The sequence below is a fragment of the Pelecanus crispus genome, chromosome 13 (genome assembly GCF_030463565.1).
Source record: "Pelecanus crispus isolate bPelCri1 chromosome 13, bPelCri1.pri, whole genome shotgun sequence".
In the NCBI taxonomy this organism is placed as follows: Eukaryota; Metazoa; Chordata; class Aves; order Pelecaniformes; family Pelecanidae; genus Pelecanus; species Pelecanus crispus.
The window spans coordinates 13012170-13040166 of NC_134655.1; the positions used below are offsets into that span (position 1 = coordinate 13012170).

The 27997-nt window shown below is 57.6% G+C and overlaps 3 protein-coding genes across 4 annotated transcripts; 2 read left to right on the plus strand and 1 right to left on the minus strand.

The window, feature by feature from the left end:
• Positions 1 to 5444: 5444 nt before the first annotated feature.
• GLA (galactosidase alpha) lies at positions 5445 to 10763 on the plus strand. The gene is made up of 7 exons (XM_075720582.1): positions 5445 to 5611; positions 5914 to 6088; positions 6321 to 6498; positions 7965 to 8056; positions 8959 to 9120; positions 9707 to 9904; positions 10131 to 10763. Exons 1-7 carry the CDS (start codon positions 5445 to 5447, stop codon positions 10392 to 10394), a joined length of 1236 nt encoding a protein of 411 aa, XP_075576697.1. The 3' UTR covers positions 10395 to 10763.
• Positions 10764 to 12835: 2072 nt separating this feature from the next.
• RPL36A (ribosomal protein L36a) lies at positions 12836 to 15549 on the minus strand. The gene is made up of 5 exons (XM_075720586.1): positions 15497 to 15549; positions 15081 to 15186; positions 14788 to 14855; positions 12987 to 13109; positions 12836 to 12902 (listed from the first exon to the last, which is right to left on the minus strand). Exons 1-5 carry the CDS (start codon positions 15497 to 15499, stop codon positions 12882 to 12884), a joined length of 321 nt encoding a protein of 106 aa, XP_075576701.1. The 5' UTR covers positions 15500 to 15549; the 3' UTR covers positions 12836 to 12881.
• Positions 15550 to 17488: 1939 nt separating this feature from the next.
• Positions 17489 to 27885, plus strand: BTK (Bruton tyrosine kinase). 2 transcript variants are annotated; one of them, XM_075720363.1, is made up of 19 exons: positions 17489 to 17532; positions 19450 to 19632; positions 19802 to 19900; positions 20167 to 20235; positions 20801 to 20882; positions 22459 to 22587; positions 22694 to 22761; positions 23301 to 23482; positions 23811 to 23873; positions 24126 to 24180; positions 24513 to 24595; positions 24705 to 24832; positions 24969 to 25043; positions 25392 to 25563; positions 25836 to 26052; positions 26713 to 26777; positions 27241 to 27359; positions 27492 to 27649; positions 27786 to 27885. In XM_075720363.1, exons 2-19 carry the CDS (start codon positions 19492 to 19494, stop codon positions 27855 to 27857), a joined length of 1977 nt encoding a protein of 658 aa, XP_075576478.1. In that variant the 5' UTR covers positions 17489 to 17532; positions 19450 to 19491; the 3' UTR covers positions 27858 to 27885. The 2 variants fall into 2 exon arrangements, with proteins under 2 accessions (XP_075576478.1, XP_075576480.1); XM_075720365.1 differs by lacking the exon at positions 17489 to 17532 and having other exon boundaries at positions 19433 to 19632.
• The last annotated feature ends 112 nt before the right edge of the window (positions 27886 to 27997 follow it).

Consider the following 27997-nt stretch of genomic DNA (forward strand, 5'->3'; position numbering starts at 1 on the left):
GAGAGGGCCCAGGGTCTTCCAGGCAGGGCAGGATGGAAATGCGATTCACCCCTTTCCTTGGAGTCTGTGGTGCCACCACGGCACAGCAAGGGCCCCGGTGACCAGCCTGTCATGGCAAAAGGGACCCTGCAGGGCAGGGGGACATGGGCGGGAGGTCAGCACTGCCTGCTGAAACCAGACCTGGCCAGAAACCCCCACCACCAGCCATGGCCCCGCTCCTCGGGCAGGCATCACCCTCTCCCTCATACAACTCACTGGCAGCAAAGCCCTGCACCCGCTGCCCCATGCCCAGCCCCCAAACCCCACAGAGCACTCAGCCGCGCACACACCCATTTCACAGACAGGGCAAGAGGAGGAGAACCTGCCCCAGGCCATGCCTGGGACCCACCAGGACGGGCCAAGCCAGCTCCATCCCACCACCACTGCTATGCATGCCTTCCCCACGGTGGGTGTCCCTGTGGGGCCCCACCATGTGTTCAGGCCCAGCTTTCGAGACTTGTTTTTGGGGAGGGCCTGCTCTGAGGTGGAAGGAGTGCACCTCATCTCCTCGGCTAGCCCAGCACCCGGCCCCCTGAGGCAGCCCCGAACAGGGAGGTGCCAGCATCCAGGCAGCACCTGCAGGCGCTGGGCAGCCAAGCCACCCTCTAGCAGCAGTGGGTTTTTAAACAGCATCAGTCTTCCTATGCAAATAAAGCCTTTCTGGGATTTTCAGCAGTGTGGTGGGGGTTTGTCTCTGCCGAGAAGCCTGCAGCCAACCCCTGCTCCAGCTGCCGGCAGGGCCCCCCGTGTGTGGGAAGAACGTGGGGACAAGGGCACAACAGCCCTGTGCGGACAGGAGCCCAGACCTTCCATTACACCCAGATATCGTTACCTCTATGCATGATTTTTCTGACATAATTGGTGGTGACTGTTGAGTTTTCTCTCCTGCGTGGGAGATGCCAGCAGGGCCAGGCAGGAGCCCCCTGCAAGCTCCCAGCCCCAAATCCCATCACTCCCCTCCCCAGCTCCGTGGGGTGCTCCCTGTGGTCACCCCAGCTACTTTCCATCCCCTCCAGGCTTGGCCAAAGGACTTGACCCAAGATGGGGCAGATGTGGGGCTCCGGCTCTGCAGCAAAGCTCAGACACCCAAACATGGGCGAGCATCCGAACGGGTGAGCCTCCCCGCACGGCCCCTTCGCACCAGCTTGCTGGGCAGGCGCCAGCCTTACAGAGCTGCCAGCTGTCCTGGGGGGCTTACGCCAGCCCTGCCGTGCCATCCGGGGCTGGCGCTTTTGTCCCCAGCTGGCGCGGGGGCAGGCAGAGCCCGCAGCTGAGGGCCAAGCGCCCAAGCAGACATCAATCTCCCTCTGTCCTCCCGGCCAAGTTTCACAGACCAGCTCTGTTGGTACCTCGCAGCCCCGTCGCCTGCCCGGCCCCATCAGGATCTTCTGTGGCAGGGAGAAGAGAAAGCAAGGTGCACCCATGCCGGTTTGGTGCCGGGGTTGTTCTTTAGATGGGACAAACGAAACCCCCCTGAGGTCTCACTCGTGCCCCCACCCCAAACCTAGAGAGGACAGGGCCAAGGGGAGATCTGGGAGCCATTTCACGCCAGCACAGCGCACACGGTTTGTTCACTCCCTGCTCTCCTTTATCTACCTTGCCAAACGTCAGGTCTGGGCACCCAGCACCTGTTTGGAGATAAATGCTGCGGTCAGCCCTAAGCCACCTGGCTCTGGGAACTGGCACGTCCTGGAAAAGTGAAAATGGTAAAAACCCCACATGTCCTTCCTAAGCTAAAGCCCCCAAGTCCCACGTGCTGGTCACGGCAAGGTGGGGGGGGCCTCACTGCTGGCACCGCAATAGCAAAGGCATGCCCCATGGCCCCGCAGACCCTTGTGGTTTCAGTGTCCCCGGCAGCAGTTTTGGGGCCAGGAGCAGCATTCAGCCCCCGCCCCTGCTCCTCCCAGCAGCCCAGTTTGGACTGGAGCTGCTGGGACACCCACACAGCTGCAGGGCTGTCACTGCCCTCCAGCATACAGCTCCAGCAGGTCCCTTACATCTTGGGGACAGTGGCAGCACCCAGGCTGGGGGTGCTAAGTCCTGCGCCCTCCCACAGGTCACAGCATGGCCAGGGGCCAGCCCTGGTGGCTCTGTCCCCCAGCAAAGCCCATGGCCTTTGGACGGAGTCGGTTTTCCATTTCCCACCCAAGGCTGTGCATTGGGGGACGCACCCCAGCCACCACAGGAAGCAGCAGTGGGCATGGGACCACCAGCCATGGCCAAGTTAATTGCTGGTTTAAATGGAAGTTAATGGAGTTACACCAGGTTAACGGGACTCCCAGACAGTAACATGAGCATCACTGGCACTGGCAGCTTCCTGAGAGCCTGCCAACAGCACACCCAGGGCAGGGTGGCCGCAGGCACACGCAAGTTTGGGGCAGCACAGCCCCTCAGCAGCCCCAAGGGCTCCCTGGGACGCCTGCATGGGGCTGAGGAAACGTGCCCTTGGCCGGTCACTGTGATGGCACACCAGCCAGGCCCCCACTCTGCCAACCACAGAGGGCCTGATCCTGCTGGAGCCAAGCTCTGCTGCTGCGCATGGCAGCATCAGAGTGCCAAACCTTCCCTTCCACCCCCCCTCCCTCACCAGGGCCTCCTGCCTGTACCCACAGCCCGGAGTTGCCTTGGGGCAACAACAACTGCCAGAACTTTAGCAAACTACCCTGTCCGGATGGACTGATGCCCGCAGGACAGCATGTCCCACACTGTTCGGGACACTGGGTTCGGAGCCAGGCAAGTTCAATACAGCAAGAACAGGCAACAGCCCTGCTGGGGCTCTAAGCACTCAGTGCCAGTGCCCTTCGCATGTTGCCTGGACGTGGATTTTTTTTTTTTTTTTAAATATCAAGCTCCAAAGTCAGCCAGCCAGTCCTGAGTGGACCAGGGCTGCTCCTTAAAGACAGGGAGACTGAGGCACGAGGAAAGCACGTGGAGCTGGGCTGTCAGCATGCCCTGCTGGGATCCGGCCATGCTATGGTGCACGGGGCCCTCGCAGGACCGCAGACCCACTGTGGCTGGCCCTGTGGAGGCAGGATCCTTCCACCACAGGGAAGGTCCATGTGCAGGGTGCTCAGGCAGCGTTGCTGTGCTGGCACTCCAGCCCTCAGCACAGCTCTGCCAGCGCTGCCCCCGGGACAGAGGAGCCCCAGAAGCCAAGGGGCACTTTGGCCCCCAGCATGCCCCTGCCATTTAAGCTGCAGCATCATACCACAGCCCGCCACCTCCGCCCGCTCACAGGGGCTTCACCAGTGCCCGGCCAAACCCCACACCTGCACGGCCACATCCAGCCACCAGGCATCACTTTGGGACCAGCCTGCACCACTCAAGGGAGACCAGCCAGCGCATGCAGGCCACGGGGCACCCCACATGTTCCCCAGCTCAAGGGGTGTGGGTGTGCCAGGTACTCCCAGGGGCAGGCAGGACACCTGGGAGGGGGCAGCAAGGGAGGGCTGGAGCCTGAAGACAAGCAGGACCAGCCCTGCAGCGCTCCCAAGCCCTGGGAATACGGGATAACTGCCCAGCTCAGGGCTGTGGTTTTACACAAGAAAAAACAAAGCGATGAGGTTTTCCAGCCCCCAAAGTGGCTTGTTTTGTCTGACTTTGAGAAGCCTCTGCGCTTCAGCCCCTCAAGGGGCAGGGGGAGGACCCCTGCACTGAAACAAGGAGCAATTATCAAACCACGGGCTCTGAAGAGCTTTTGTTTCCTGGATGCGCCAGAGCAGGGATCGGAGGACACCTAGCGAGATGCCTCAACGGCCCTGCGCACCAGTGGCACCCAGAGCCCAATGCCATGGCGGCCTCAGCCCTGCAGCAGCCACATCCTGCTCCCCTCCTCCTGCTGTGGCAGGGCCCAGGACAAGAGCTCCAGTGAGGCTGCAGGGACCGGTCCAGCCCTGGGGGAGATACGCAGGCTGAAACAATCAGCTCATTTCCCACTGCCGTCTCTGCTGCCTTGGCAGTGAAAGCCTCCATGCCTCCCACACATGCTGCCAATGCTGACACCTCCAGCAGGATTAGGCCCAGCTGTGCTCACAGCTGTGTGACTCCTGCAAAAACAGGGGTTAAACCTGGGGCTCATCTCAGAGACACTGGCTGGGATGCAGGTGCCCCTTACAGCTGTCTGGATCCTGCTGACACCAGCATTGCCCCTTCGCAGAGGTTCTCATCTCATCCCCCAGTCAAGCTGATTTTACTGGTGCAAACAGGGCAATGCCCATGACTATGACTTACTCTCTTAGCTGAGCTTGTTTGAAGAGAGACCACATTCTTTGAGTGCAAAGATCTGGCACAGGTACCCTAGGCAGAGACACGCTGGATCCAGCCGCCCAGAGATCCCCGCAAGCAAGCAGAGCGGCAGCAAACAGCCTGGCCGTGCCCCACGCTCTGTATCAGCCTCTTGCCAGTGCTCGATCCAGCCCTGGGCTTCTCTCTGATCCTTGGATCCCTGCAAGAGGGGAACCAGGCTCTGCAGAGACCCCGTTCCCCTTCCTTACCCCCCAGCCTACGGTACCATAAAACACCCCGAGCTCATGACAGAGACCCTGCCAGCTCCTCAACACGGCCGAGGCATCCAAGAGCCCTGTGCTCCAAGCACCCCACACAGCCAGGACAGGCAGGCCGCAAGGTGCTGTCTGGAGAAACAGTGTAACACCAAAGCCCTCCTCCTCCGCTGATGTTGGACAAGCTGCCACGGTCAAGGAGCGGGAGTGCTCAAGCAAAAGGCAAAGCAAGGAAGATGAACCAGTGGTGCGTCTCGGAGGGGTGAAGGACCCCAGGCGTGTTAGGAGGGTAGCGGTGGCAGAGGAGGCAAGAGAACGGGGGCGAAGGCGGTGCTCTGAGGAGGAAGGTGCTGTTGGAGGGTTCATTCAGGAGCGGCTTGCAGGACGCTTTAAGGGAGGGCTGAGGACCAGAGCCAAAACCAAGTCCCGGGCCCGTGGGGGACAAACCCCTCCTTCCACAGAGCACCTGTCCTCACACGGTCAGCACTGACACCACGGAACATGCACAAACCCACCGCCGCCATGCTCACAGCAGGCCGTAAGCGCCCCCAGGCCCCCTCGGGCAGCTCCGGTACGCCCGGGCACGCTGCTGCACGACCGGGCCTGCAGGGAGGCGGTGCATGCACAGGCTCCCGCCCCGGGCGCAGCCCCCCGGGCACCTCACGGTGGGCCGGGAGGGGAGGGGAGGGGAGCGGAGGAGGCCCGCCCACGGCGAGCCCCGCACTGAGCGCCGGCCCCGCCCTCATGGGCCCCCTCCGCCGCCCACGTGACCGCCTCCCACGTGACCACTCGGAGAGAGGGCGGGCCGCAGTGCGTACCGCTACCCGGGATTGGCGAAGCGTGGCGAGCGCCGAGAGGCGATTGGTCGGCCGGACCGCCCATTGTCGCGGAGGCTTGTCGGCGAGCATGGCGGCGGCGCGGAGGGCGCTGCGCTGGGCGCTGGCGGCGGCGGCGCTGGCGGCGGCGCTGGCACTGGACAACGGGCTGGCGCGGACGCCGCCGATGGGCTGGCTGCACTGGGAGCGCTTCCTCTGCGGCACCGACTGCACCACCGATCCGCGTCGCTGTGTCAGGTACCGCCGGCGGCGGGCGGGGGTGCTTCGGGGCCCGGCCCCGGGAGCGGGGTGGGGGGTACCGGCCCCGGGGGTCCCGGTGCGATGCTCTGGGGCCCCGTCCCTGGCACCCAGTGTGCGTCCCCGCGCCGGGGCCGAGAGCCAGGCTCGCCCCGGGGCCGGGCCCTTCCCCTGCCGGCTGTGCGCCCGCAGCCCGCCCTGCATCTCGGCGCAAGGGCGGCGCGGTTGCCGTGTCGGGGCTGGAAACCGGGCTGCCACGCTCTCCGCTTTCTTCCCTGGTCGTGCTGCCTCCCCGTGCCCAGCGAGCGACTCTTCGTGGAGATGGCCGACGTGATGGCTGCCGAGGGCTGGAGGGATGCAGGCTACGAGTTCGTCTGCATTGACGACTGCTGGATGGCCCCGACACGGGATGAACACGGCAGGCTCCAGGCTGACCCAAAACGGTTCCCCAGCGGGATCCGCAAGCTAGCTGACTACGTGAGTGCCACCCGCCGCAGCGCAGGGCAGTGACGGCAGTGGGGGACCTGACCTGCAGCCACACTGGGAGCAGGGGAGGAGAGGGAAGGCCGGATGGGGAAGAGCTGCATAGCTGCTGAGCTAAGGCCCTGCCTGACAGAGTGAGGTTTTGCTTCCCTTGCCAGCCCAGCTCCACTCCTTCCTGCCTTGCGGCTGCCCCATCCCCATTCCTCTCTCTGTCTTGCGAGCGCAGGTCCACTCCAAGGGGCTGAAGCTGGGAATCTACAGCGATGTCGGGAACAAGACATGCGCTGGCTTCCCTGGCAGTTACAACCACTATGACCTGGACGCCCAAACGTTTGCTTCCTGGGGCGTGGACCTGTTGAAGTTTGACGGCTGCAACTCTGACACACTGGAGCTGCTGGCAGAAGGTAGGTGTGGGTGGTGCCATGGGGTGGGAATATTCTGCAGGCAGCAGCAATTCTAGGCCCAGGGTAGGCTCCAGGGAGTTGCTTTTCCCCGAGTATACTCATTTAAGGGATTTGCTTACAAAAGCAGGTACGAGACTCTGTTCTCAAGCCCAAGGTAGTGAGTGTTGCTGGCCCAAGTGTTTTTTACCTGTTCAGCCTCCTGGAGCTCTCACTGGTGAGCACAGCTTAAAAAAGCAGCTTTTTCACACCAGAGACTGCATCATGCCGAGCACGGAAACATCGACTGCATACTCTAGGGGCTGTCTGTGCAGACTGCTGCCTCAGCTCTTAAAGCAGCAGAGGCTTTGCACTTCTGCAGTGCCTTTACTGGAGAGCTCAAAGCATTTCACACACTTAATCGCTTTGGTGATGCCATGTCAACACAGATCAGCTTGAAGCTAGAACAGCTTGTGTCAGCTGTAAAAGGGGCAGTTATCAGGGCTTTTAGGAGAAAAAAATTAAGGGAATTCTGGCATGAAAATTCTACTGGGGTCTTCATTTTAAAGCACATCAGCATAAACCCCAGTTCAGAAGTTATTTACATGCAGGCTGGCAAGTCAGCAGCTGAAAGCTCAGTAGCTCACTGCTGAGGTGGCTTGGCTACAGACTCTCTGCAAGCGCAAGCAAATCCCACTGCCACGGGAGCAGATTTGTGGGAAGAAGGAGGGTTTTCTCTTGACTGGGCTCTTGCCGCTGGCACAGTCAGCACCACGGTGTTTGGCAGCAGGAATCCTGCATGCAGTCCTGGCTCTGTCTGGCAGGGAGAACCTGCCCAAGTGACAATCCCATCGAAGCCAGCTGGTGCAGCCAGGAGCACAGGTCACCACTCTAAGTGACAGCTGAGCCAAAAGCTCTTGTTGGATCATATGTGTAACACAGATACAATCCAGTTGTATTGAAGCAGTTCCAGGGGAGAGAACAGAATTTTCGTTCCCTCTCTGCTGATTAAAAGGGGCTTAACAGGGCTGTCAGGGGACAAGGACAGGAAGAAGCTAGTGCTTTTGCATTCCTGCCCAGTCCATATGGCACAAATGCCTCATAAGAACATACTCCTGCAACGTTACTCTGCAAAGCTGTACCCAGCAGCTTGATAGATACCAACTTGTATTTCCTAGGTATCTAGAGGAAAAAATGCCACACAGCAACACCACAGCCTCTTCCCACAGCTGTGTGTACAGAGATCAGCAGTCTCGAAGCAGTTAAGTCTGCCCATGACCTGTAGCAAAGCTGTTAAGCAGCTCAACTGTCCTTGGGAGGCAGGAGACTGGCTACAGACTATAAACTCCCCTGTCTTCCCTGTGGTGTTTCAGCCATGAGCATGTGTTCAGCTTACAAGAGTTGAACTGAAACCTGAACCTCTGACATTGGATTAGTTCCTCTGTTTGACCAAGGAGATTGTGTAACCTCTGTCTGTCCTCTTCCTTTAGGTTACAGGCGCATGTCTCTGGCCCTGAACAAGACTGGAAGGAGCATTGTGTACTCCTGTGAGTGGCCTTTCTACTTGAGGCCTGTGCAGCAGGTGAGGAGTGTTTCTCAAGGCTTATCCTGGGGCTGAAAGTGGGAAGAACAGAAAAGCATTAAGACTGCAAAACAGCCTCCCGAGAAACTTGACGCTCTGGTCTGACAACTGTAAGGTGGAGGAAAACCCACTTTTTCCTCTAGAGCCGTGAAGTATACCTTAGGCGAGTCATTACTCTGCTGAAAAGAATTTAGTAGGATCCTGCAGCATGAAGGCACAGCCCAGCTGGAGCATGCCAAAGAACACAGTAGCATCCATCTGCTTTCTGTCTCCAAGGAACCAAGCAACAAAACATTGGCAATGCAGACACACAGCTAGCGGATAGTTCAGTGTTACTCCTCCTGGATTCAGAGTGCTGCAGACTCAGCCTTACAGTCACCTTTAGGGACCAGGAGAGAGACTTAGGGCAGCCTACTTAATAGGAATTCTCCACATTGCTTACTGACAGATTTCTGCCAGCCAGGTCCATGACCAACATGTTGCTCTCCATTCATAGCTGGCTTCCCCTGTACCATCATGACAGGATGCTGCCATTCCCTCCCACTGGGAATTAAATGCATTAGTCACTGAAGGGTATAAACCCAAGAAATGGCAGTAATTACTGGGATGTCACAGTTTAATCCCACTGGCCCTGTCACACCTTCGGTAAAATAGCACTCAAAAGAATTTTCTAACAGAGCTAGGTGGCCACAACTATTCTCCCAAGGGAAGCAATAGTGGTGTCTGGAGTACAGCAGACTGGAGTTACTGGGCACAAGGTATCCTAGGGAACCAACGTGCTGGTGATGAAAGGCGTTATCATAGTTCTCCCCCAAATTATCCCTGATCCAGTCTAGCCTTGTGTGCGGTCTTGTTCTCATACAGCCAGGCTCTCTGGCTAATCACACTCATTGTTCTGGCAGCCCAATTACACGGAGATCAAACAGTACTGCAATCACTGGAGGAACTTTTTTGATGTCTATGATTCCTGGAGCAGCATCAAGAGTATCTTGGACTGGACAGCACGTCACCAGGACAGCATTGTGAAGATAGCTGGGCCAGGGGGCTGGAATGATCCTGACATGGCAAGTAGAGCAATGCCCACCTCTCTTGCAGCACCAGCAAAAAATCCTTTCCTCGGCTGTAGGCTGAGAAGGATGGGGAGGGAGAGAATCGGGGGAGAAACATTGAGGGGAGGGGCTCTGACAGGGCCCTAGGATCAGGAACTTGATGAGAGGGTCCCTGGCTGGAAAAGGAAAGAGAACTACAGCTATCAAAGCGCTGTCTCTGTAACACAGCTTCTACAAGCAGTGCCAGTTCAGAACACAGGCATGGCAGTGGGAGACAGTCTCCAAAGTGCTGATCTCCCACCAGAGGGAAAACCTTTGGGTGCCAGCATTGTGAGAAAGGAACACCTGCATCCAAAAACAGATTCTTAAATGCTGCCTAGCCAGTTTAGGATCCTTCTTTACCTCCACTAGTGGTCATCCTAAATTGCCACATTAGTCATGCCTTGCCTTTCCCAACCTGCTCCTGGCACTCAGCCTATCTAACTAGTCCCCAAATAGGGGTCACACCCTCAGCATCCTGTCATTTGCCGGTGCTTGGGTTGGTGGCCCAGTTTCTCCTCAGCAGGCAGCATTACCGGGCGTTTTTGTTTTCTTGTTACAGCTGGTGATTGGAAACTTTGGGTTGAGCTGGGACCAGGCAGTGACTCAGATGGCAATGTGGGCTATTATGGCAGCTCCCCTCTTCATGTCCAATGACCTGCGGCACATTAGTCCTGAGGCCAAGTGGCTGCTCCAGAACAAAGAGGTGATCGCCATCAACCAGGATCTGCTGGGCAAGCAGGGATACCAAATCCTCAAGGTACAGCAGGACTGGGCTGGGGGTGTGGTGTGGGGCACAGGCAGGCAGCCTCCTCAGAAAGGGAACACTGGGGACACAGGAGATACAGAGGAGTGCTCAGGGTTTGGGAACAGGACCCCAGTGAGCCCACTTGTTCCTGAAGCCTGCTTAAACAGACAGGCATGAAGACCACCAGTTCTGCCTCCCCTAACTTACATAAGTCCCGGGTTTATTTTCTCTTTGGCAGGACAGGAACTTCGAGCTGTGGGAGCGGCCCTTGTCTGGCCAAGCCTATGCCCTGGCAGTGCTGAACCAGCAGGAGATTGGGGGACCCCAAAACTTCACCTTCCCCCTCACCTTCCTTGGCAATGGGCTGGCCTGCAACCCAGCGTGCTCTGTCCAGCAGGTCCTGCCAGCCAGCAGGGACTGGGGGGTTCACAGCTGGGTCTCCTCCCTAAGTGTGGAGGTGAACCCAACAGGCACCGTGCTGCTGAAAGTAGTGGCAGTATAGGAGGCACAAAGACAATCTTTTCGTAAGCCTCAGACTGTCTAAACTTCTTGTCACAAGAAGCCTGTCTCCTTCCTCCAAGGAGGGTGCCTTTGTTCTCTCCTCAGGCATTCACTACTCAAGGGCTTCTGTGTGGACTTTGAACCTTCAGCCTAATGTGACAAATACCCATCACTCCATCACCAAGAGATAACAGAGAAAGGGGTGCTGCTTCTCTTCTGTCTACCTTTCTCTGGCATCTCACCTAACTCCTTCTCCAAGGGGCTCTAAGGGCCGCAGCAGGGCAGCAACTCCTGTTAATGCCCACTGCTGCTACCAGCCAAAGAAACGCAAAAGATACATGCAGCATCTTACAGCTCTCCTTGAGCATTGCAGGGACAACAGGGAAACGTACCCTGGCTGCCTTGCCAGGCTGGGGCACACAGTCCAAGAACAAGAAAAGCTGCTCCTACCCCCACTGAAGAAACCCAACACCCTTCTCGGAGCATGGACATCCACTACCTTCTGACAACTCAGGGACTGGCCTACATCACTGCACTTGTTAGCAGCTGCTTTCTTGACAGCTGCCTGCTTAGTATAAATGTGATTAAGTATCATGCCTTAGGACTCAACTTTTGAGGGTTTCTCCTTACCCCAGGGGTCTTCCTCTCACCAGTGGCTGTCACTTCCCTTTAGATGACAATTCCCTCTCCACCCTTCATGGGGCCTCTGAGGACCCCTTCTTCAGTGAGCTGCCTTCCAAAATTACCCATGTGCTTGCTTTCCACTGCTGGCAGTAGCCTTTAAGTTGAATAACACAGGTCCTTCTGAGACAGGAGAGGATACTTAATCACCTATGCAACATCACATGCAAGTATGTTCTCTTCTGACTGCTACACAATCGGGATATCTTAATTTGTTCTTATTTCTGTGATTAAGTACTTTGATTAAAATGTCCCTTAAAAAGGCTAAGCTTTTTCTTAGTTCCACTGTACAGGAGTACAGCACGGTATCTTGAAATTAAATCAGGTTTTAGAAAACAGGCCAGTTTGTTCCAGTTACTAAGTTCTTGGTTCTTGTGAAATTTGTCATGATTACTACAAACAGCGCTCAGTAAAGCTGACATGATGCAGCCATACAGTCCATCTCACAGGCAGAGGCCAAAGCCACTGCTGCTAACAGCTTAAGCAGCAGGAGTTTAAAAAAACCAATCACATCAGCCAGTACTAAATAAGCAAAAATACGAATGCTGTTGCCATTTGGTAACTGAGAACTCTCAGTCCCTATGAAGACATGAAGAGGCATTTCTCCATCCTCCAGCTCTATTTCCAGTACAAGGAAGTTACTCCGAAGAGAGGGCTCTGCATTGCGTTCCCAGCACCTGCTGACAGTGGACTTCCTACGCACAGGTAGCATACTGCTGCCTCAAGTGGATGAGCCCATCAAAGCCCAGGGTAGGCTGTCCTGTAATGCACCACACTCTTGGTACTTGCCATCTGTCACTGCTCATTTGAAACTTCAGTGCTATGCTTTTTCTTTTAATGAAAATTCTAAGAGGTGCCTACAGCAGTCAGACACAGAGTGCAGGCAGCTGAGGCCTCTCACACCATTGCTTTCAGTGGGACAACACACAGCTGGGGGAACCATGGGGATGAAGCTGTCCCTTTCCTGTCTCTGAGCTACCATAACACTCACAGCCACTGCACACAGGTCATAGCTGAGCTGCAGCACATAACTACCACCTAATGGTGCGGGTCACAGTTCATCAGATGAAGCCCCTCATACTAAACCCACTAGCTGCTCCAGGGCCTTCGCTCATGCGTTGCCCCTTAGAGCAGTACAACTGTTCCCTGTTCGTGAAGAGGGGCCTACCACCAAGTGCAGGGGCTGTTCAGGGGAGTTTGGATTACTCTGGCCCCTACTGTGCTGAAACCATTGCTGGGTGCAAAGAATCTTACCTGCCTCTCCTCTCGGGCAAGGGCTTGGAGAGGAAAAAGGCCTACTTGGGCAGCTCTCCTGTTTTTTTGCAGTCACTACTTCATCTACCAACAATTCAAATTCACCATAGCATTCCTGAAATGGAACCACTACCATAGAGACATGAACTGTTTTAAAAGAAACAAGCTGCAGAAGTTTAGAGGAGGCCCTTTTGAAGACAGCCTTCTACCACAGAAGCTCATAAATAGGCCTGAAGAAAAGCAGCAGCACAATGCTCATGCAGAGTAGCTACTGGTGCAAAAATCAATCAGAGCCTCATGCTCCACATATATTCCAAAACACCTCTTGGCAACACAGTAAGGACATCCCAGCCATCAGCAGATTTGTTTTTGTTTGCTCCCCCCCTGCCCCCCAAAGCCTTCAGACTACAAAGAGGTTGTTTACTAAGCAGCTTCACACACACCACCTTGATGTACCTGCAAGTCCCACCCCACCAACAAGAGAAGATACACAAAAACAAGCAATGGTCACTTCTAAATACTTTAATATGGTCCACAACAAGTAGGATGTAACTTAGAACTGGATCACCTGGCCCTGTAAGAAGGAAGAGACAGAGCGAGTTTATTCACCACTGAATGTCACCACTCTTTCTCAGCCACTCTCAGTACACAAACATACCTTTCTCTTCTTGTCTCCTCCCAGTTCAAAGTGCTTGCACCTCTTAATGGCCAGCATCCTCTTGGACCTGCAGTTGGGCTCCACACACTCCAGCCTCAGCACAATCTTCTTTGTGGTCTTAGCCTGGGAGGAGAGGAGCAGAGCGTATCAACGAACAAAATATCCACAAGCGGACAAATTGCTGCTCTCAGGAAAAGCTTGTTATCTGCACTCCTGAATATTCAGCAGCTTGCTCTCAAAGTGTAAAGAGAAAGACTACACACACAGTTAGGCTCCCTCCATTGAAAACCAGAAGGCACCTTAAGGACCAGTACAGGAGTACAGTGGACCTGTACCTTCACAATAAAGGACACTGGCAAAACCACTCAGTGGGGCAGGGCTGGTCCCCTGCAGAGATCAGCCATGCTGGAAGAAAGTCTGTGCCAGTGAACACACCAAGGAACAGGCACTTCTGCAGCACGGGAGAACAGACTGACCCTGTTCAGGAAAAGTTCAGCAGAGAGCCAGGCAGAAGGAACACCTGAAAGCAGCACCACTGACAAACCTTCCCCAGAAGGAGCAGCGGGTGCTCAGTGCAGACCCACAGCTGCTGAGAAGTCAGATGAAACCCAAAAGACTACAGAAGGAAGAATTCAAAGCTGAAAGGCTACCGTAGCAGCTGTCCAGAGCTGTAACCGCCAGTTATAAACTTCTGCCAATCATCCATATAATGCTGACGGGGAAGAAACAGAAATGGGGATGGCAACATACAGGTGGAGAGTGCCAAACTGCAAGAGCAGTATGGCTGCTTTGTGTACCCTGCTTGAGGAAGCATTTTCTGCAAGGTCTCCCCATTTCCTGGCAGAAAGTCAACTTGAAAAACACCAGTCTCATTTTTTTCTTCTTGCTGGAAGACTTCCTGAACATCTCCAGCAGAACACCAGGGCTTTCCAGCAGCGAGCCAAGTAGCTCGATAAGCATAACTAAACAGTTCACACAAAAACTGTAACAAATCAGCCCATCATATAAACACCACAGATTTTGCACTGCCCCTCCCAAACTCCTTGGCAGGAGGTACGCAAAGGCAGAGGGAAAACATGCTGCAAGACTACAGTTCTAGGTACCCACACTGAAGAGGAAGGATGAAAGCAGCAGGTTTCTGCAACTCATCTGTAACACAACGCACTGCTGCCCTCCCACTGCTGCTTTGAGACTCTGAGGAAAGGCCTAACGCAGCAGGTCTCATTTACTGGCTCAGCAATATGGATTTACCTGGAGACAGTGGACTGCAAGAAAATTATGTCATGTTCTGCAGTACCCCCAGGAGTTTGGCACACAGTCTGCTTCTATCATACCCTTGTCAGTGAAGGCAGCCTCGCTATGCAGACCCTCACAAACCCAGCAAAAAGTTTCGGTGATAAAACTACTGACACTTCAAGAACAGAAGAAAAACAAGCAGCAGGTTCCATTTCCCATACTGTTTCTCTTTAGCAAGCACCGAGGCAAACACTCTTTTCATTAAAGCATCACTTCCAATAAGACCCTGCTCCCCTACAGCACCAAGGCTCCCTACAGAACCTGCTCTGCAAACACATGCTACATCACTCCTGCAAAAAAAAGGACCATCTACATGAGATAGGAGCAGCAGAGAAGATGAGCAGGTGCGGATGGGGAACTTACACTCCCCGGACAGCACTACCAGCACAGAGCTGCCATAACACGGCTCAAGCACAGGACTGTACAAGGCTGCAGTATCCCTCTTCAGCTGGGCATGTGGATTGCCAAGGAAGTTTCAGGTCCTCCTTCCAGGAGCAGCACTCACCTTCTTACGGAAGATGGGCTTTGTCTGGCCCCCATAGCCGCTTTGTTTCCTATCATAGCGTCTTTTTCCTACAGGAAGAAATGGCTAGGTTTAGGCAACAACTCAAAACATGCTACAAGGGCAACTGGCACTCTTACCAAACCCTAACAGACCTCAGTCTGCAGCTGCACAACTGATCAGAAGCAATCCTCCCTTCTCCGACAGCCGCGTGCTCAGCCCACAACCACCACCCGGGCCCCACGCAACGTCCCCCGGGCCATGCCCCAGAGCCCCCGGAGCGCACCCGTCCCTACCCTGGGCGTAAAGCGAGTCTTTCCCCTTCTTGTACTGGGTGACTTTGTGCGGCTGATGCTTGCCGCATTTCTTGCAATAGGTCCGGCGGGTTTTCGGGACGTTCACCTGGAGAAGCAGGGAGAAACCGGTCAGCACGGCCAGCAGCCGCGCAGGGAGCTGGAAAGACGCCACGCCGCGCTCCGGGGGCCCCCTCGCCCCGGCGCTGCCGAGCGCAGTCCGGCCGCCCCTCCCTTCGGGGAGGCCCTGCGCCGCCATCCCGGGCCTACGGGCTCCCCGCGCCGCCTCAACCCGGCTTAGCCGCCTGGCCAAGCACCCACCGCAGCGGCCGGCGCCTCGGGCGGGCGGAGCGAGCCGCCACCGGGGCGGATGGCAGCAGATAGCGGCGAGCCCGCAGCCCACTACCGCCAGCACTCACCATCTTGTCGGCTGCGGCCCGAAGAGAACGAGCGCCCCGGAAGCGGAAGCAGATGGGAGCGGGGGACGCGCGCAGGGAGGGCGAGCGGCCCGTCAGGCCCTGAGCTTGCAGCGCCCCCTGTCGGTGGGAGGAGAGCGGGGCGGCGGCCGCGGGCGGGGGATGGAGGGGGCTGGGGTGCGGGGCGCAGGGGTGGGGGTGCGTGGCCGTGACCGGGGTAGGGGGGGTCTGTGGGATGCGCAGCGTGTGGGACGCGGGAAGCAGGGGCAGCAGCCAGCAGGAACGTGGCGCTGGCCCCCCACGCCCGCCCCGCAGCCCGGCCCCGCAGCCCGGCCCCGCAGCCCTGGCGCCATGTCCGGGCCCCGCGTCCCCTCCGTGCGGGGCAGGCCCTGGCTGCCGCCGGAGCTCCGGCAGCCCTACGGCGGTGGCCTGGCTGTCTCCAGGAGGAAACACAGCTGCTGCTTTTGAGTCAGAAACCCAAAAAGGGGAACCGAAAGGGTGGGGTTGGCCGGCCCCGTCCTTCCTCCCTGCGCGGCCGACCCCACCGTGCCTCCCCGCTTGCCCGCCGCCACAGCCACCCCGACCCGCCGGGCTGGGCCGCTCGGGGCGGGCGCGGGGCAGCGCGTGCAGCAGGACCGCGGCCGGCCAGAGCAGGGGCAGGAGGGCGGTGAGTGTGCCGGGGCGCGGCGGGCCCAGCGGAGCCCCGTCCCGGCACCGCGTGGCGCAGGGAGAGGCGCGGCGGGGAGCACGAGGGTGCCGGCACAGCCCCGTTAACGGCGCCGGGCGGGGAGCCACGGCAGCGGGAGGCTGGAGCCGCCGTGCGGCGCCTGCTCGTGGCCTCGCACCTCTGCTCGCCTCCACGGCAGTGCCGGGGGCCACGGCGCCTGCCGGGGCCGGGAGAGGCACCCCGGGCCCGGGCCGCGTGCTGCCAAGCTGCGGGTGAGCCGAGCGGGGAAGGCTGGGCTTTGTCCCGCAGCCTGGCCGGCTCCGAGCGGGCAGCATCTGACCGGGCGTGGGACAGCTGCCACGGGGCCTCAGTGCCAGGGGCCGTGGGGGAGCGGCAGAGCAGGGTGGTGGGGTGGGGTGTGAGCGCCAGGGGCTGCAGGGGTGCACTGGAGCAGGGGGTCAGGGTGGTGCATGGGTGCCAGGGACCCCTGGGCTGCACGGGAGCGGGAGGGCTGGGTGGTGTGTGGGTGCCAGGGGCTCTGGGGCTGCGGCAGAGCACGGGATCAGGGTGGCGTGTGGGTGCCAGGAACCCCAGGGGTGCTCCAGAGCAGGGGGTTGGCATGCTGACGGTGCTTTTGACCACTCCTTGCTCGTGGTTTTTGCATTGGGCGCTGCTGGGGTGCAGCTCTGCGTTTCTTCCTGAGTCTCTCCCATGCAGGAGATTCCCTCCTCTGCCCCTTGCACCCTTAATTTTTGTCACGCTCCAGGCTGCACCTGAAACATGGGGGCTGTGGAGTTTGTCATTCCCAGACACCCTGTTGCCCTTCCCAATTGCGCTGAGCATGCCCGCCCCCCCGCCAGCACCCCATCAACCAGCCGTGGCAGGCAGGCTCGGCTTCTCAGCAGGATGCGGGCAGGGACAGGGAGCCTGCCTGCGGGGGGGTGGCCCCGGGACCATGGTGGAGCACAGCGTCCGGTAGCACGGGGCCAGCGGTGTGCGCTGGGCCCGGTGGTGGTGTCAGAGCACGCTTGGCCGAGGTGTGACAGTGGCAGGAAGTCACATTAGCTTGGGGGGGGACACACAGGACGTGCTTCCACCCACCCACTCACCACCTCCGCTGTCACAGCGTGGCAGCGATGGCTGGCTGCAGGGGTGAGTCCCATGGGGCACCCACCACCCCAAAGGACAGGCAGGGACAGAGCGGGGCTGGTGGCAGTGCCAGGGAGAGGGAGGCTGTGCCATGCTAGGACAGAACAGCCCTCTGAGATACTCATCGTCCTTTCCTCTCTGGTGGCACTGTCCCAGAGGACACAGCTAGGACGTGTCCCCTCTGCTGGCACTTCTGGCGGAGATCTAGCTGCTGCGACTCAAGGTAAAGCTTCTGGGGACCTGACGCTGCAGTCAGAATGGGCTGGAGCCCAGGGCCGCTCTGCTCAGCCCGTGTGTCTGTGCCGGGGGCGGGCAATGGGAGCCCTCCTGCTCTTGGGACGCAGGACCAGCAGCCACATTTTATAGCTAGGGAAACTGAGGCATGGGGCTACAGGGGGATGGTGGGGTCACTCTGGGCTCGCCTGCCACCCTGCCAGCAGTCTGGGGTCAGTGGCCACCCCAGCCACCTGCCCTGTCCCTAGCAGGGACCCCAGTTCCCTCCTCCCCAGGCCTGGATCAGCCAGCAGAGGCTGCTGTTTTTTCTAAACGACTGTGACAACTCATTTTTTAAGTTTGGTTTGGTTTTTTTTTAAAACCACCCAAACAAGCCGGAAAGGCCTGAGCCACAAAGGGAGGGAAGGGGGGACCCTGCTTGTCCCCAGCCTCTCTGGCTATAGCCACCGCAGTGGGGCAGAGTCAGAATTGTAGCAGCAGGATCTGTGCTGGGAGTGTCTGGGCATCACCAGCAGATGGGGTGACGCCCCTGCTCCTGCCTCTGGGCTGGGGCACGCCCTGGAGAAAGGCATAGCCTCCTGGCATCTTTGGTCCCCACCTAGTCCCTGTCACGAGTGAGCCAATGCAGGCCTCCTGGAGTGGATGGGCTGCCTGGCCAGGTAGCCAGAGGCTCAACCCTTGACTGCCCACCTCTGAGCCTCCCCTGGAGGAGAAAGGCTGTAGGCGTCAGGGGAGGGAAACAGCTTCTCCCAGGTTGCCCGCCAAAGCTGTGTTTGTAGGAGAAAAAAGGGAACAAGGTGGAGGTGAAGCCGGAGCAGGGTATGTAGGTGGTCAGGGCAGGAGACATGGAGGAGGGCTCCAGGAGATCACAGTTCAGCAGTGCCTTCATCAGCTCCCCGTTAGGTCCAGGCTGGGAGTCAGGTGTTGGTTACAGCCCTCAGAGGAGAAGCAGCCCATGGCTCCAGCTGTGTGGCTCTGTGGGGTGCTGGAACTGTCTGGGTGTTGCAGTGCCTGGTACAGCATGGAGGGGCACAGGGCAAGATGGACAGGCTACTCCAAGAGATGGGCCAGGGTAGATTTCCAGCCCCCTGAAGGCAGGTCAGCAGTGGGACATGGGGCTCTCATCTGAGCCCTTTCCTGCCCAGACCATCCCTGGAGAGGCTCAGGAGGAGACCTTTGCAGAGCAGGGCTGGTTGCTGGCTGGAGGCAGCCCTTTGAGCCTGGCCTCTGGTGAGCACGGCTCACAGGGGAGGAAAGGGGGTTGAGCGTCATCCCTGTGCTCCTGCACGCTCCATGGATGCAGCAGGGAAGGAGCTTCAGAGCTACTCCATGCTCTCAGCAGCATGGCACTGCACCTATTTGGGGACAGGACCTACCCACAACTTTTTAGGGATTGGCCTCCCACAGCTGTCCCTTGCATACTGCCAAGTCAGCACGTCCCTGGCACGAAGCGCCTGCGGTGTGGCAGGAGGAAACGGCCCACACAGACACACACACACACAATGTTGGAGGGGAGGAGGGAGCCTGCTGGGTGTTGCTGCTCAGGCTCTGTGCTCCTCCCCGGGGCTACGCTTCTCGCAGCCTCCCCGGCTCCCTCCTTCTCCAGCCATCTGTGTCTGTCTGTCCATCTGCACACCCGGGGGGTCCTTCCAGCATCCAGCAGGAGCCGCAGCTGGCTGGGTGGTGGCTTGGTTTGCAGCCTGACGTCAGAGAGGGGACAGAAGAGGCACGTTGCAAAAACCCCACACTGACCTGCCCGCACACCTCTGCAGCTGATTGCCCCCGTGGGGGTCCCAGCACCCCTTGGCTGCCCCTCAGGCAGGGGGGAGAGTGCACCTGAGAGAGGTCCAGCGGTGGGCAGGTTTTCAGCTGAACCAGCACCGTGTCGGTGTTGTCCTGCCCACAGCGACCCGGCAAGCACGGTGTGGAGGAGGCTGGGGGGGCTGACATGGCCAGCATCATCTTGGAGAGCATCTTCTTGAAGCGCTCGCAACAGAAGAAGAAAACATCTCCCCTCAACTTCAAGAAGCGCCTGTTCCTGTTGACAGAGAGCAAGCTGTCCTACTACGAGTATGACTTTGAGCGGGGGGTGAGTTGGCAGCCACAGGGGCTGTGCCATGGCAGTACTGACCCATGGGTCACCAGTTGTCCCTCGCCAGCACCCAGCCCAAGCAGTGGTTGGACAGGGACAGTGGTTGGCTTGAGTCTACCCGGGTCTTCCCCTTGGTGACTGTTCGAACCAACCCCATCTCTTGCAGCGCCGGGGCAGTAAGAAGGGCTCAGTGGACATTGAGAAGATCACCTGTGTGGAGACGGTGGTGCCTGAAAACAACCCTCCCCCTGAGCGGCAGGTCCCGGTGAGGAAGGCCCCCGGGGTCCCTGCTTGTGTCCCCCTCTCCCCTTGCTGGGGAAGTAGGGAGAGTTACCCTGCCCTGGGGTGGTGGGAATGGGACAGCCCTGCATGGCATGGGGTGCTCTGCACCCACAGCCTGTACCATACCAGGGGTCCAGCTTGAGGCAGGGCAGGGTGAGCAGGGGGGACGCCAAAGGCTGTGGGTCCCAGGGGAGATGCCAGCAGCTGAGCAGCAGGATGCCAGCATCTGTCTCTGCCTCTCTCTTCTAGAGGAAAGGAGAGGATTACAACAACATGGAGCAGATCTCAATCATCGAACGGTTCCCCTACCCCTTCCAGGTGAGTCCTCACTGCACGCCCTTTGCCAGTCCGCTCTGCCCGGCTGCAGGGTGCTGGGGCAAGGACCCCAGAGGGACATGGGGCCAAACACAGCATCACTGCCCCGGTGCCAGGTGTCACTCAGCCAGTGGGGACACCCTGCTGCTGTCCGCACTGTGTGGGGCAGGCAGGTAAACCTCTGCAAGCCCTGAGGAATTAGGCAGCTCTATTTAAGGGGTCTGCTTAGGTGGAAACCTGCTTCTGAGCTCTGTCCTGCCCCTTTCGGTCCCCTGGCCAATGCTGGAAGGATGCTGTCTGCTGGCTGCCCGCTCAGCCCCCAACCCAGCTGCCTGCCCCTGCTGGCACCCAGCACGGCCCCCGACACACCGAAAGTCAGAGAAGGAAGTGGAAAGTCTCGGGGGAGGGGGCTTATTTATAACCTTTCTGTCACGGTCCCGCGAGCACCGTGCAGGGCCAGCACATACTGGCACGGCTTGTGTGCTGCACCAGCTGCTCGGGGTGCTTGGCTCCCCCAGTCCTCCCTGGGAGACCCCCGGCCAGGGTGGTGAGGCATGTGGTCCTGCAGGTGGTATATGATGAGGGGCCCCTCTACGTCTTCTCCCCGACGGAGGAGCTGCGCAAACGCTGGATCCATCAGCTGAAGAGCGGTGAGTTTTGGGGCTCTGCGGCTCCCTCAGAAAGCAAACTCAAGCAATCGGCTGTGTGTGCGGCACGACCCAGTGCTCTGGGTTTCCGTGGGCTCACTATCTTGTGGTTGCGTTATCCCACGTCTACGGAAGAGTGAGCGCTGATCAGAAACTTCTGCTGTGATGCGTGCACTCGTAAAGCCATGCCCTCACATGCATGCTCCCTAACAGCCCCAAGCTGACACCAGCTGCTCCTGCCACAGGGAGGTGGACCCTCACCTCTGTTACCCTCTCACTTCTGCAGCACCACAGCCCCCTTGACTGAGGCTTCTTGCCCTCTCACAAGACTGCTCCAAATTAGCTCAAGCAGGCTCAGAAGTTGTTGAGGGGAAGAGGAAATAGCAGATATGGCCACGCAGCTGTACTGGCATGCAAGGTGAGGGCAGAGCCCCTAGTACTTTTGGAAATGCAGACAAAAAGCCTGCTGGAAGCCAGGGAGCATCTCTCCCAGCCCACCCCGAGCCTTGCTCGGTGCTGCTGAGCTAATGCTCAGCTGCATCGGTGCTACCTCCTCGAGCTGAGAGCATGTTGCAGCAGCACTGCACAGAGGGACTCGGGTGCTTGCAGTTGGCCAAAATTTGCTGGAGCTGCCCATATGTGTCTCTTCGTGCATGTGTATCTTTCTGTGGCTTTGTGCTGGTGGGGTGAGATTAGCTGCTCAAATTGACACAGGGAAGTTTGCCCAAGCAAGGCGGAAGCAGAGCAGGCTGATAACAAGGAAGTTGGTTATTTCACGAGACCCCTGCTGCCCTGCCCTGGCAAGCAGCCAGCCCTCTCCCCACTTCCCTGCTATGGGAGGCAGGTTGCTGTGTCAGCTGAAGCCAGTGTAAAATCCACAGGGAAAAGGGAGAGAAAATGCTGGCCTTTTGCTGCTGGGATGCCCTCATCCTGCTCCACCAGAGAAGGGGCTCTCTGCACCCTGTAGAGCTGCTGTGGGGCAGTGCTGTGCTGCAGTGGTGTTTAGGCACATCTGGTTGTCCCTCTAGCCTGGGGAGAAGTATGAGGAAGCCGGTCAGCGCCTGCCTGGCAAGGGAGAAGTCTCCCAGCAAGTGAAGTCTCTGAGCAGGCAGCGGATGGTGGCAGTGCCCTGCTTTTCCCATGGACTAGCCAGACACAGCACTAGCTGCCTCTCCACTTCTGAAAAAAGGTTCAAAAGAGCTGTGAACCTCGGGTCTCCGCAGCCCAGGGAATGCTGGACATTTTGGCTGGTGTGAGGGCTGGTCATAGTAGGACCTGGCAATCCAAGCATGCTTGTGTCCCTTTGCAGAGCTGCTGAAGAGCTTTGATCAAATCTGAGAGGAAAGGCCTGGCCCTCTTTGAGCATGGCACAGGGTTTGCACAGCCGCAGCACCAAAACACGAGTGATGAGCTGAGGGAAACACAAGCAGCAGGGGCACGTGTGACTGTGTATCAGTAACACAGCAGAGGGTGAAATGATTTAATGGGCTGATCATCTGTATTCAGGGAGCAGAGAGCTCTCCGCAGCAGGCTGGGGACACAGCCCCAAGTCACACACATCTCCCCTCCTCTGCCACAGTGATCCGGTACAACAGTGACCTGGTACAGAAGTATCACCCCTGCTTCTGGATTGACGGCCAGTACCTGTGCTGTTCGCAGACAGCCAAGAATGCCATGGGCTGCCAGATCCTGGAGAGCAGGAATGGCAGTAAGACACTGGGCCCCCTCCCCTTGCCCCATCCCCAGCCCCTGGGGACCGCCACAGCACAACACCAGGGATCTCTTCTCACCTTAGTCCCTTTTCTGTTCTGAAGGTTTAAAAGTTGGGCGGTCACATCGGAAGACAAAGAAACCTCTTCCCCCGACTCCTGAGGAGGACCAGGTAGGGGCCAGCATCAGCATGTGGGCTTGCTCCAAGGTGTTTAAGGAAAGGTTTACCTGGGAAAAGCCAAGACATTCAATGACTGACAAGGCATTGCTCAGAGATGTACAGGCCAGGGCTCTGCTCTGGAGAGGGATGTCAAGATGGTGCCCTAAGGGAGAAGGAGCTTGAACCAGGGGATGGAGCCCAAAGGCCTGGAGGAAAGTCAAATGATCTCACCCCTGAGGTTATCCAGGGGGAGCTGGGAGGATAGAGAAGCCCTGATATAGGGTGGAGGAGTCATGGGTTAAGCCAAAAGGTAGAGAGAAAACACTTATCTTTTGTGAGGATGGGTCTCCAAGGAGGAAATGTTGCAATAAAAAGTGCTGGGGGTGGGCAGAATTGGTCTCCTGGTGGAGATACATGTGGGAGCTGAGATGAACGCTGTGCTGACCTGGCCTGAGCCCACTGCCCTGCCAGGCCTGGGCAGGGTCTTGCCTGGGAAACTGTGTGTCTGCCAGCCTCACTACTTAACCACGTTCTCCCTCACTCTGGGGAAGATGGTGATGAAGCCCCTGCCCCCCGAGCCGTCTCCCAGCACAGCAGGTGAGATGAAGAAGGTGGTGGCCCTCTACAACTACCTGCCGATGAATGCACAGGACCTGCAACTGCAGAAGGGCGAGGAGTACTTCATCCTGGAGGAAAGCCACCTGCCCTGGTGGAAAGCCCGTGACAAGAACGGGTAAGAGCGCCCGCTGCCCGCAGCACTCGCCCCGCAGCGGTGCCCGCCCCTGGTGCCAAGGCACTGGTGGGCAAACACACCTCTTCAGCATCACGGGGGTTAGGACAGGCTGCCTGCTTGCCTGCCTGTGGGCTCCCACATGGGATGGTACACGAGGAAGGTGAGGGAGACTGAAGCAGGCTGTGTTATCAGCCATCCCCAAGCATGAACCCAAATGGGTTTGTGCCAAGGTTTTTGAGCCCATTTCTACTCAGCGTACTGGGACAGGAACCTGCTTTCCCCCTGGCCTCCTCCCATCAGTGTGTGACCAGCCCCTTTTCTCCTGCAGGAGGGAAGGATACATCCCCAGCAACTATGTCACTGAAACCAGCAATTCCCTGGAGATCTTTGAGTGAGTAAGAGAAGGCTCAGGGACGTGGCAAGTTGCACTTGGTCAGAGACTTTTTACATTCAGTTCTGTTAACCTATGCAGCCTGTGAGCCCAGCCTGGCTGGGTCGCTCTCCCTCTTGAGAGCCTCTGGCCCCATGACAGCCACCCCTGCCCGACTCCCTGCACCACCTGTCCTGGCTGGGCCAGGGTCAGACCAGGCTGGGGACAGTGGTGGCTACGGTGATCTCCCTGACAACTGTGTCCCTGTTCTAGGTGGTACTCAAAGAATATCACTCGGAGCCAAGCGGAGCAACTGTTGAAACAGGAGGTAAGTGTTGACTCTCGAGGCTGGGTCTTTTCTACACACCAGCCCTCTGTGGGCTGCTGCCACATTGTGGCCAGCCTGTGGGACCAACCCTGGCTTGTGCTGGGAGGGGAGTGTCACCCCAACAGCCCCAGGAACCATCTCTACCCCAACGTGACCTCCTCCTGGCAGGCACTTCAGGAGGTGGCTCCCCCCGGCAGGGACTGGAAGTAGGATTCTTCTGACTTACCGCACCTTCTCCAGCCATGCTGTGGTCTTCACTCACTTTAAGTCTTGCCTGTTAACAGTCACGCCTCCCCACAACCACCCCGTCCCCTCTCCCCTTTCTGTTTTAGGGTAAGGAAGGGGGCTTCATTGTCCGAGATTCCACCAGCAAGACAGGGAAATACACTGTCTCCGTCTATGCCAAGTCTGCTGCGTAAGTGGATCTACGAACAGCTTGTTCCTACCTCAGAGGGCCCCTCCAGGCATCCCTCACCCTCTGCCTGTCCTCCCCATGCCACTGACTCCATGTACTGTCTCTCCAGAGACCCCCAAGGCACAATCCGCCATTATGTTGTATGCTGCACCCCCCAGAATCAGTATTACCTGGCAGAAAAGCACCTGTTCAACACCATCCCAGAGCTCATCATGTACCATCAGCACAACTCTGCTGGTCAGTGTTTGGGGGGCAGAGTGAGGCCAGCAGTGTATTTGCTGACACAACAGTATCCTCACCTTCTGAGGCTTGCGTTCCCTGCTGGAACGTGGCGGGTAAGTGTGGTGTGGCAATCTACCTTTCTGTGTTTCAGGGCTCATATCCAGACTGAAGTACCCCGTGTCTCAACACCAGAAAAGTGCTCCTTCCACAGCTGGCCTTGGCTATGGTAAGCTGGCCTGGGCTACCTCACAGTTCCCTAGTTGCAGGGCCCATCTCTACTGGCAGTAACTTTCCAGGATCCTGGCTGTCCCATGGCAGCAGGGCTCACAGCCTTGCCAGGAATCACTTCCCAACACTCACTGGCTCTCTGGTGACAGTGCTGACCAAGAGATGCCACAAGCTACTTTGCTCCCCATCCCCTAGAGCAACAGGTCTCAGATTTCATGGATTTTTTGGGATGGTTTTTCAGGCAGCACATGCTTGTGAGCTCTTCTTGGGCTTGCTAGATCAAATGATTTGGAGCACCCTGCAGGGAGCAAACCTGCACCCACATTATGCTCACACTCTGTCCTAGGGTCGTGGGAGATTGACCCGAAGGATTTGACCTTCCTGAAGGAACTGGGGACGGGGCAGTTTGGTGTGGTGAAGTACGGGAAATGGAGAGGCCAGTACAACGTTGCTATCAAGATGATCAGGGAGGGCTCCATGTCAGAGGATGAGTTTATCGACGAAGCCAAAGTCATGATGTAAGTGGTGAGCAGCCTGCAGGTCAGTGCTGGATATGCGTTGCCAGAAAGGCTGTGCTCCTTGGTGGTGTGGAGGGACAGTCTCAGGCAGCCTCACACTCTGCAAAATGCATCGAGAACCTACTGCCTTTGTGCTCATTCCCCGGTGAGCTTTTCCACCATTGGCTGGGCCAGGAGCACCTTCCCTTCCCAAACTCTCTTTATTCACACAGGCTGCTTTTGCTGCTTGGCCTTCTAGATGCTCAGAACTGCCCTTTTCCCCCCCAACACAGGAACCTGTCTCATGAGAAGCTGGTGCAGCTCTATGGGGTCTGCACCAAGCAGCGTCCCATCTTTATCATCACCGAGTACATGGCTAACGGCTGTCTCCTGAACTTCCTGAGGGAAACTCGACGGCGGTTCCAGCCTGCTGAGCTGCTGGAGATGTGCAAGGATGTCTGTGAAGCTATGGAGTACCTGGAATCCAAGCAGTTCCTGCACCGAGACCTGGTAGGGCTGTGGCTGAAGGACGCATCTCCAGCTCAGTGACAGATACAGCATGTCCTAGACAGGGTCCAGGTAGTTCATCAACATGAGGAGAGGCAGCTCTACAGTGTTCTCTGCAGAACATCCCTCTAAGCTTCCCTGCCCACCTGAGCATGGGCGGGATGCTCTGAAGTCACTGCTCTGCAGCAAGTTAGCAGAGATTGTGGAGAGGGCAGGACAAGGTAGTTTTCCAGGCGATGGGAAATGCATTTGTGCCTAGGATTTGTGTTAGGCAGCACAGGCAGCATCGCTAGCTCAGACATGAAAAGGGACCTCTCAACCCCCATGAAAAGCTGAGCCTTCAGTTTGTCAGGCCTTGGGCTGGCATTGCCAGCTTGCAGTCCTGCTAGGTGCCGTACCTATCAGGTACAGCTCCTCCTGGTGCTGTTTTGTTTGGGCAAAATCCAGCCAGGGAAGTCGCCCCTCCCTAGATAAACAAGATGCCTGGATGCCTCTCTTGCTATCTTTGCTGAGGACTCTGTAGCTTGCCCTAATCCAGGTGAACCAGGACAAAGTGAGGCAAAGTGTTAAGTGGATGGGGGTGAGATGAAGTTCCAGGTGGTACAGTGGGATGGGAGAGGCAGGAGCAGGTATGAGTGACTGCCTCCATCTCTCCATCCACAGGCTGCTCGCAACTGTTTGGTGAATGACCAAGGAATTGTGAAAGTATCAGATTTTGGCCTTTCCAGGTCTGGTAGATATGTCTGTGTCACCTTCCTGCCTCAATCCCCCATCTCCTTCAGTCTCTTCTGCACTTCAGTCTTTCTCCCCACCATCCTCCAGCTCTACTTTTCCTTCGTCTTCTCCTGTCTTTCTGCTCCATCTATCTGGCTCAACCTTCTGCCTCTCCACTTTGCACCATCCTTTTCTTATTTCCTCTTCTCTTTGCTTCTTCTTTTCCTCACTTCTAGTCTCCTGGCTGCAGCTTTCTCTCCACATTGCCTTTTTGCTATGCTTCTGTCACCTTATCCCTTCCCCGGTCTTGACTAACATATTTGTTTGCAAAGGAACATTTCTGCCTGTTGAAACCCATGCAGAGTGCAACCTCTGGTCACTCTGAGAGCTGTCAATTCCTTTTGGGCTTGGTCGGTTGCATGGAGGAGTGAAACATGAAATCCAAGATAGGCACCCTAATCCATTTATCTGCTGCAGGTACGTTCTAGATGATGAGTATACAAGCTCCATGGGGTCAAAGTTTCCAGTGCGGTGGTCTCCCCCTGAAGTGCTCCTGTACAGCAAGTTCAGCAGCAAGTCTGACGTCTGGGCTTTTGGTAAGAGCACGGCATTAATGACTCTGAGGTCAGGAAGAGAGGGTGCCCCAACAACAGTGAGCTCCTCTGCAGACCAGCTTCAGGCACAGGCGCTCCCATGCCATGAACTGTCCCTGCCATTTCCTGTAACAGGCGTTCTGATGTGGGAAATTTACTCTCTGGGAAAAATGCCTTATGAGAGGTTTAATAACAGCGAGACAACAGAGCATGTCATCCAAGGCCTGCGTCTCTACCGGCCGCAGCAGGCCTCAGAGCGGGTCTATGCCATCATGTACAGCTGCTGGCATGAGGTAAGTTGCTCTCACCCTTGGTGATCACCACCAACTGCCCTGGGGCGGCTGACACGGCTCTGCGGCTCCCCCGGGGCGCGGGGAGTGGTGGGGTGGCCGGCAGGCTCCAGCATGGCTCCCCACTCTTGCACGGTAGAAGGCTGAGGAGCGCCCCACCTTCACCACGCTGCTGGGCAGCATCCTGGACATCACGGATGAAGAGCCCTGATCCCAGGCTGGGCTGGCCCGGACCGCTGACCCCTGCCTGGTGCTGGTGGCTGGTACTACTGGGCTGGTGCTGCCCCACCACCCGCCGGGACGGACCTGCACACTGGACGGTACCTCAGCACCGCTGTCAGAGACATGACA

What these genes read in the sequence shown, in the direction of transcription:
- GLA (XM_075720582.1), top strand. Translation starts at nt 5,445, where the DNA reads ATGGCGGCGGCGCGGAGGGCGCTGCGCTGGGCGCTGGCGGCGGCGGCG. An exon ending in GCTGGAATGATCCTGACATG is followed by an intron (nt 9,121 to 9,706) that starts GCAAGTAGAGCA and finishes TTCTTGTTACAG; the next exon opens with CTGGTGATTGGAAACTTTGG. An exon ending in AGGGATACCAAATCCTCAAG is followed by an intron (nt 9,905 to 10,130) that starts GTACAGCAGGAC and finishes TCTCTTTGGCAG; the next exon opens with GACAGGAACTTCGAGCTGTG.
- RPL36A (XM_075720586.1), bottom strand. An exon ending in AGACTCGCTTTACGCCCAGG is followed by an intron (nt 14,856 to 15,080) that starts GTAGGGACGGGT and finishes TTCTTCCTGTAG; the next exon opens with GAAAAAGACGCTATGATAGG. An exon ending in AGCCCATCTTCCGTAAGAAG is followed by an intron (nt 13,110 to 14,787) that starts GTGAGTGCTGCT and finishes CTCTCCTCCCAG; the next exon opens with GCTAAGACCACAAAGAAGAT.
- BTK (XM_075720363.1), top strand. Translation starts at nt 19,492, where the DNA reads ATGGCCAGCATCATCTTGGAGAGCATCTTCTTGAAGCGCTCGCAACAG. An exon ending in GTCTATGCCAAGTCTGCTGC is followed by an intron (nt 24,596 to 24,704) that starts GTAAGTGGATCT and finishes CTGTCTCTCCAG; the next exon opens with AGACCCCCAAGGCACAATCC. An exon ending in GACGAAGCCAAAGTCATGAT is followed by an intron (nt 25,564 to 25,835) that starts GTAAGTGGTGAG and finishes CCCCCAACACAG; the next exon opens with GAACCTGTCTCATGAGAAGC.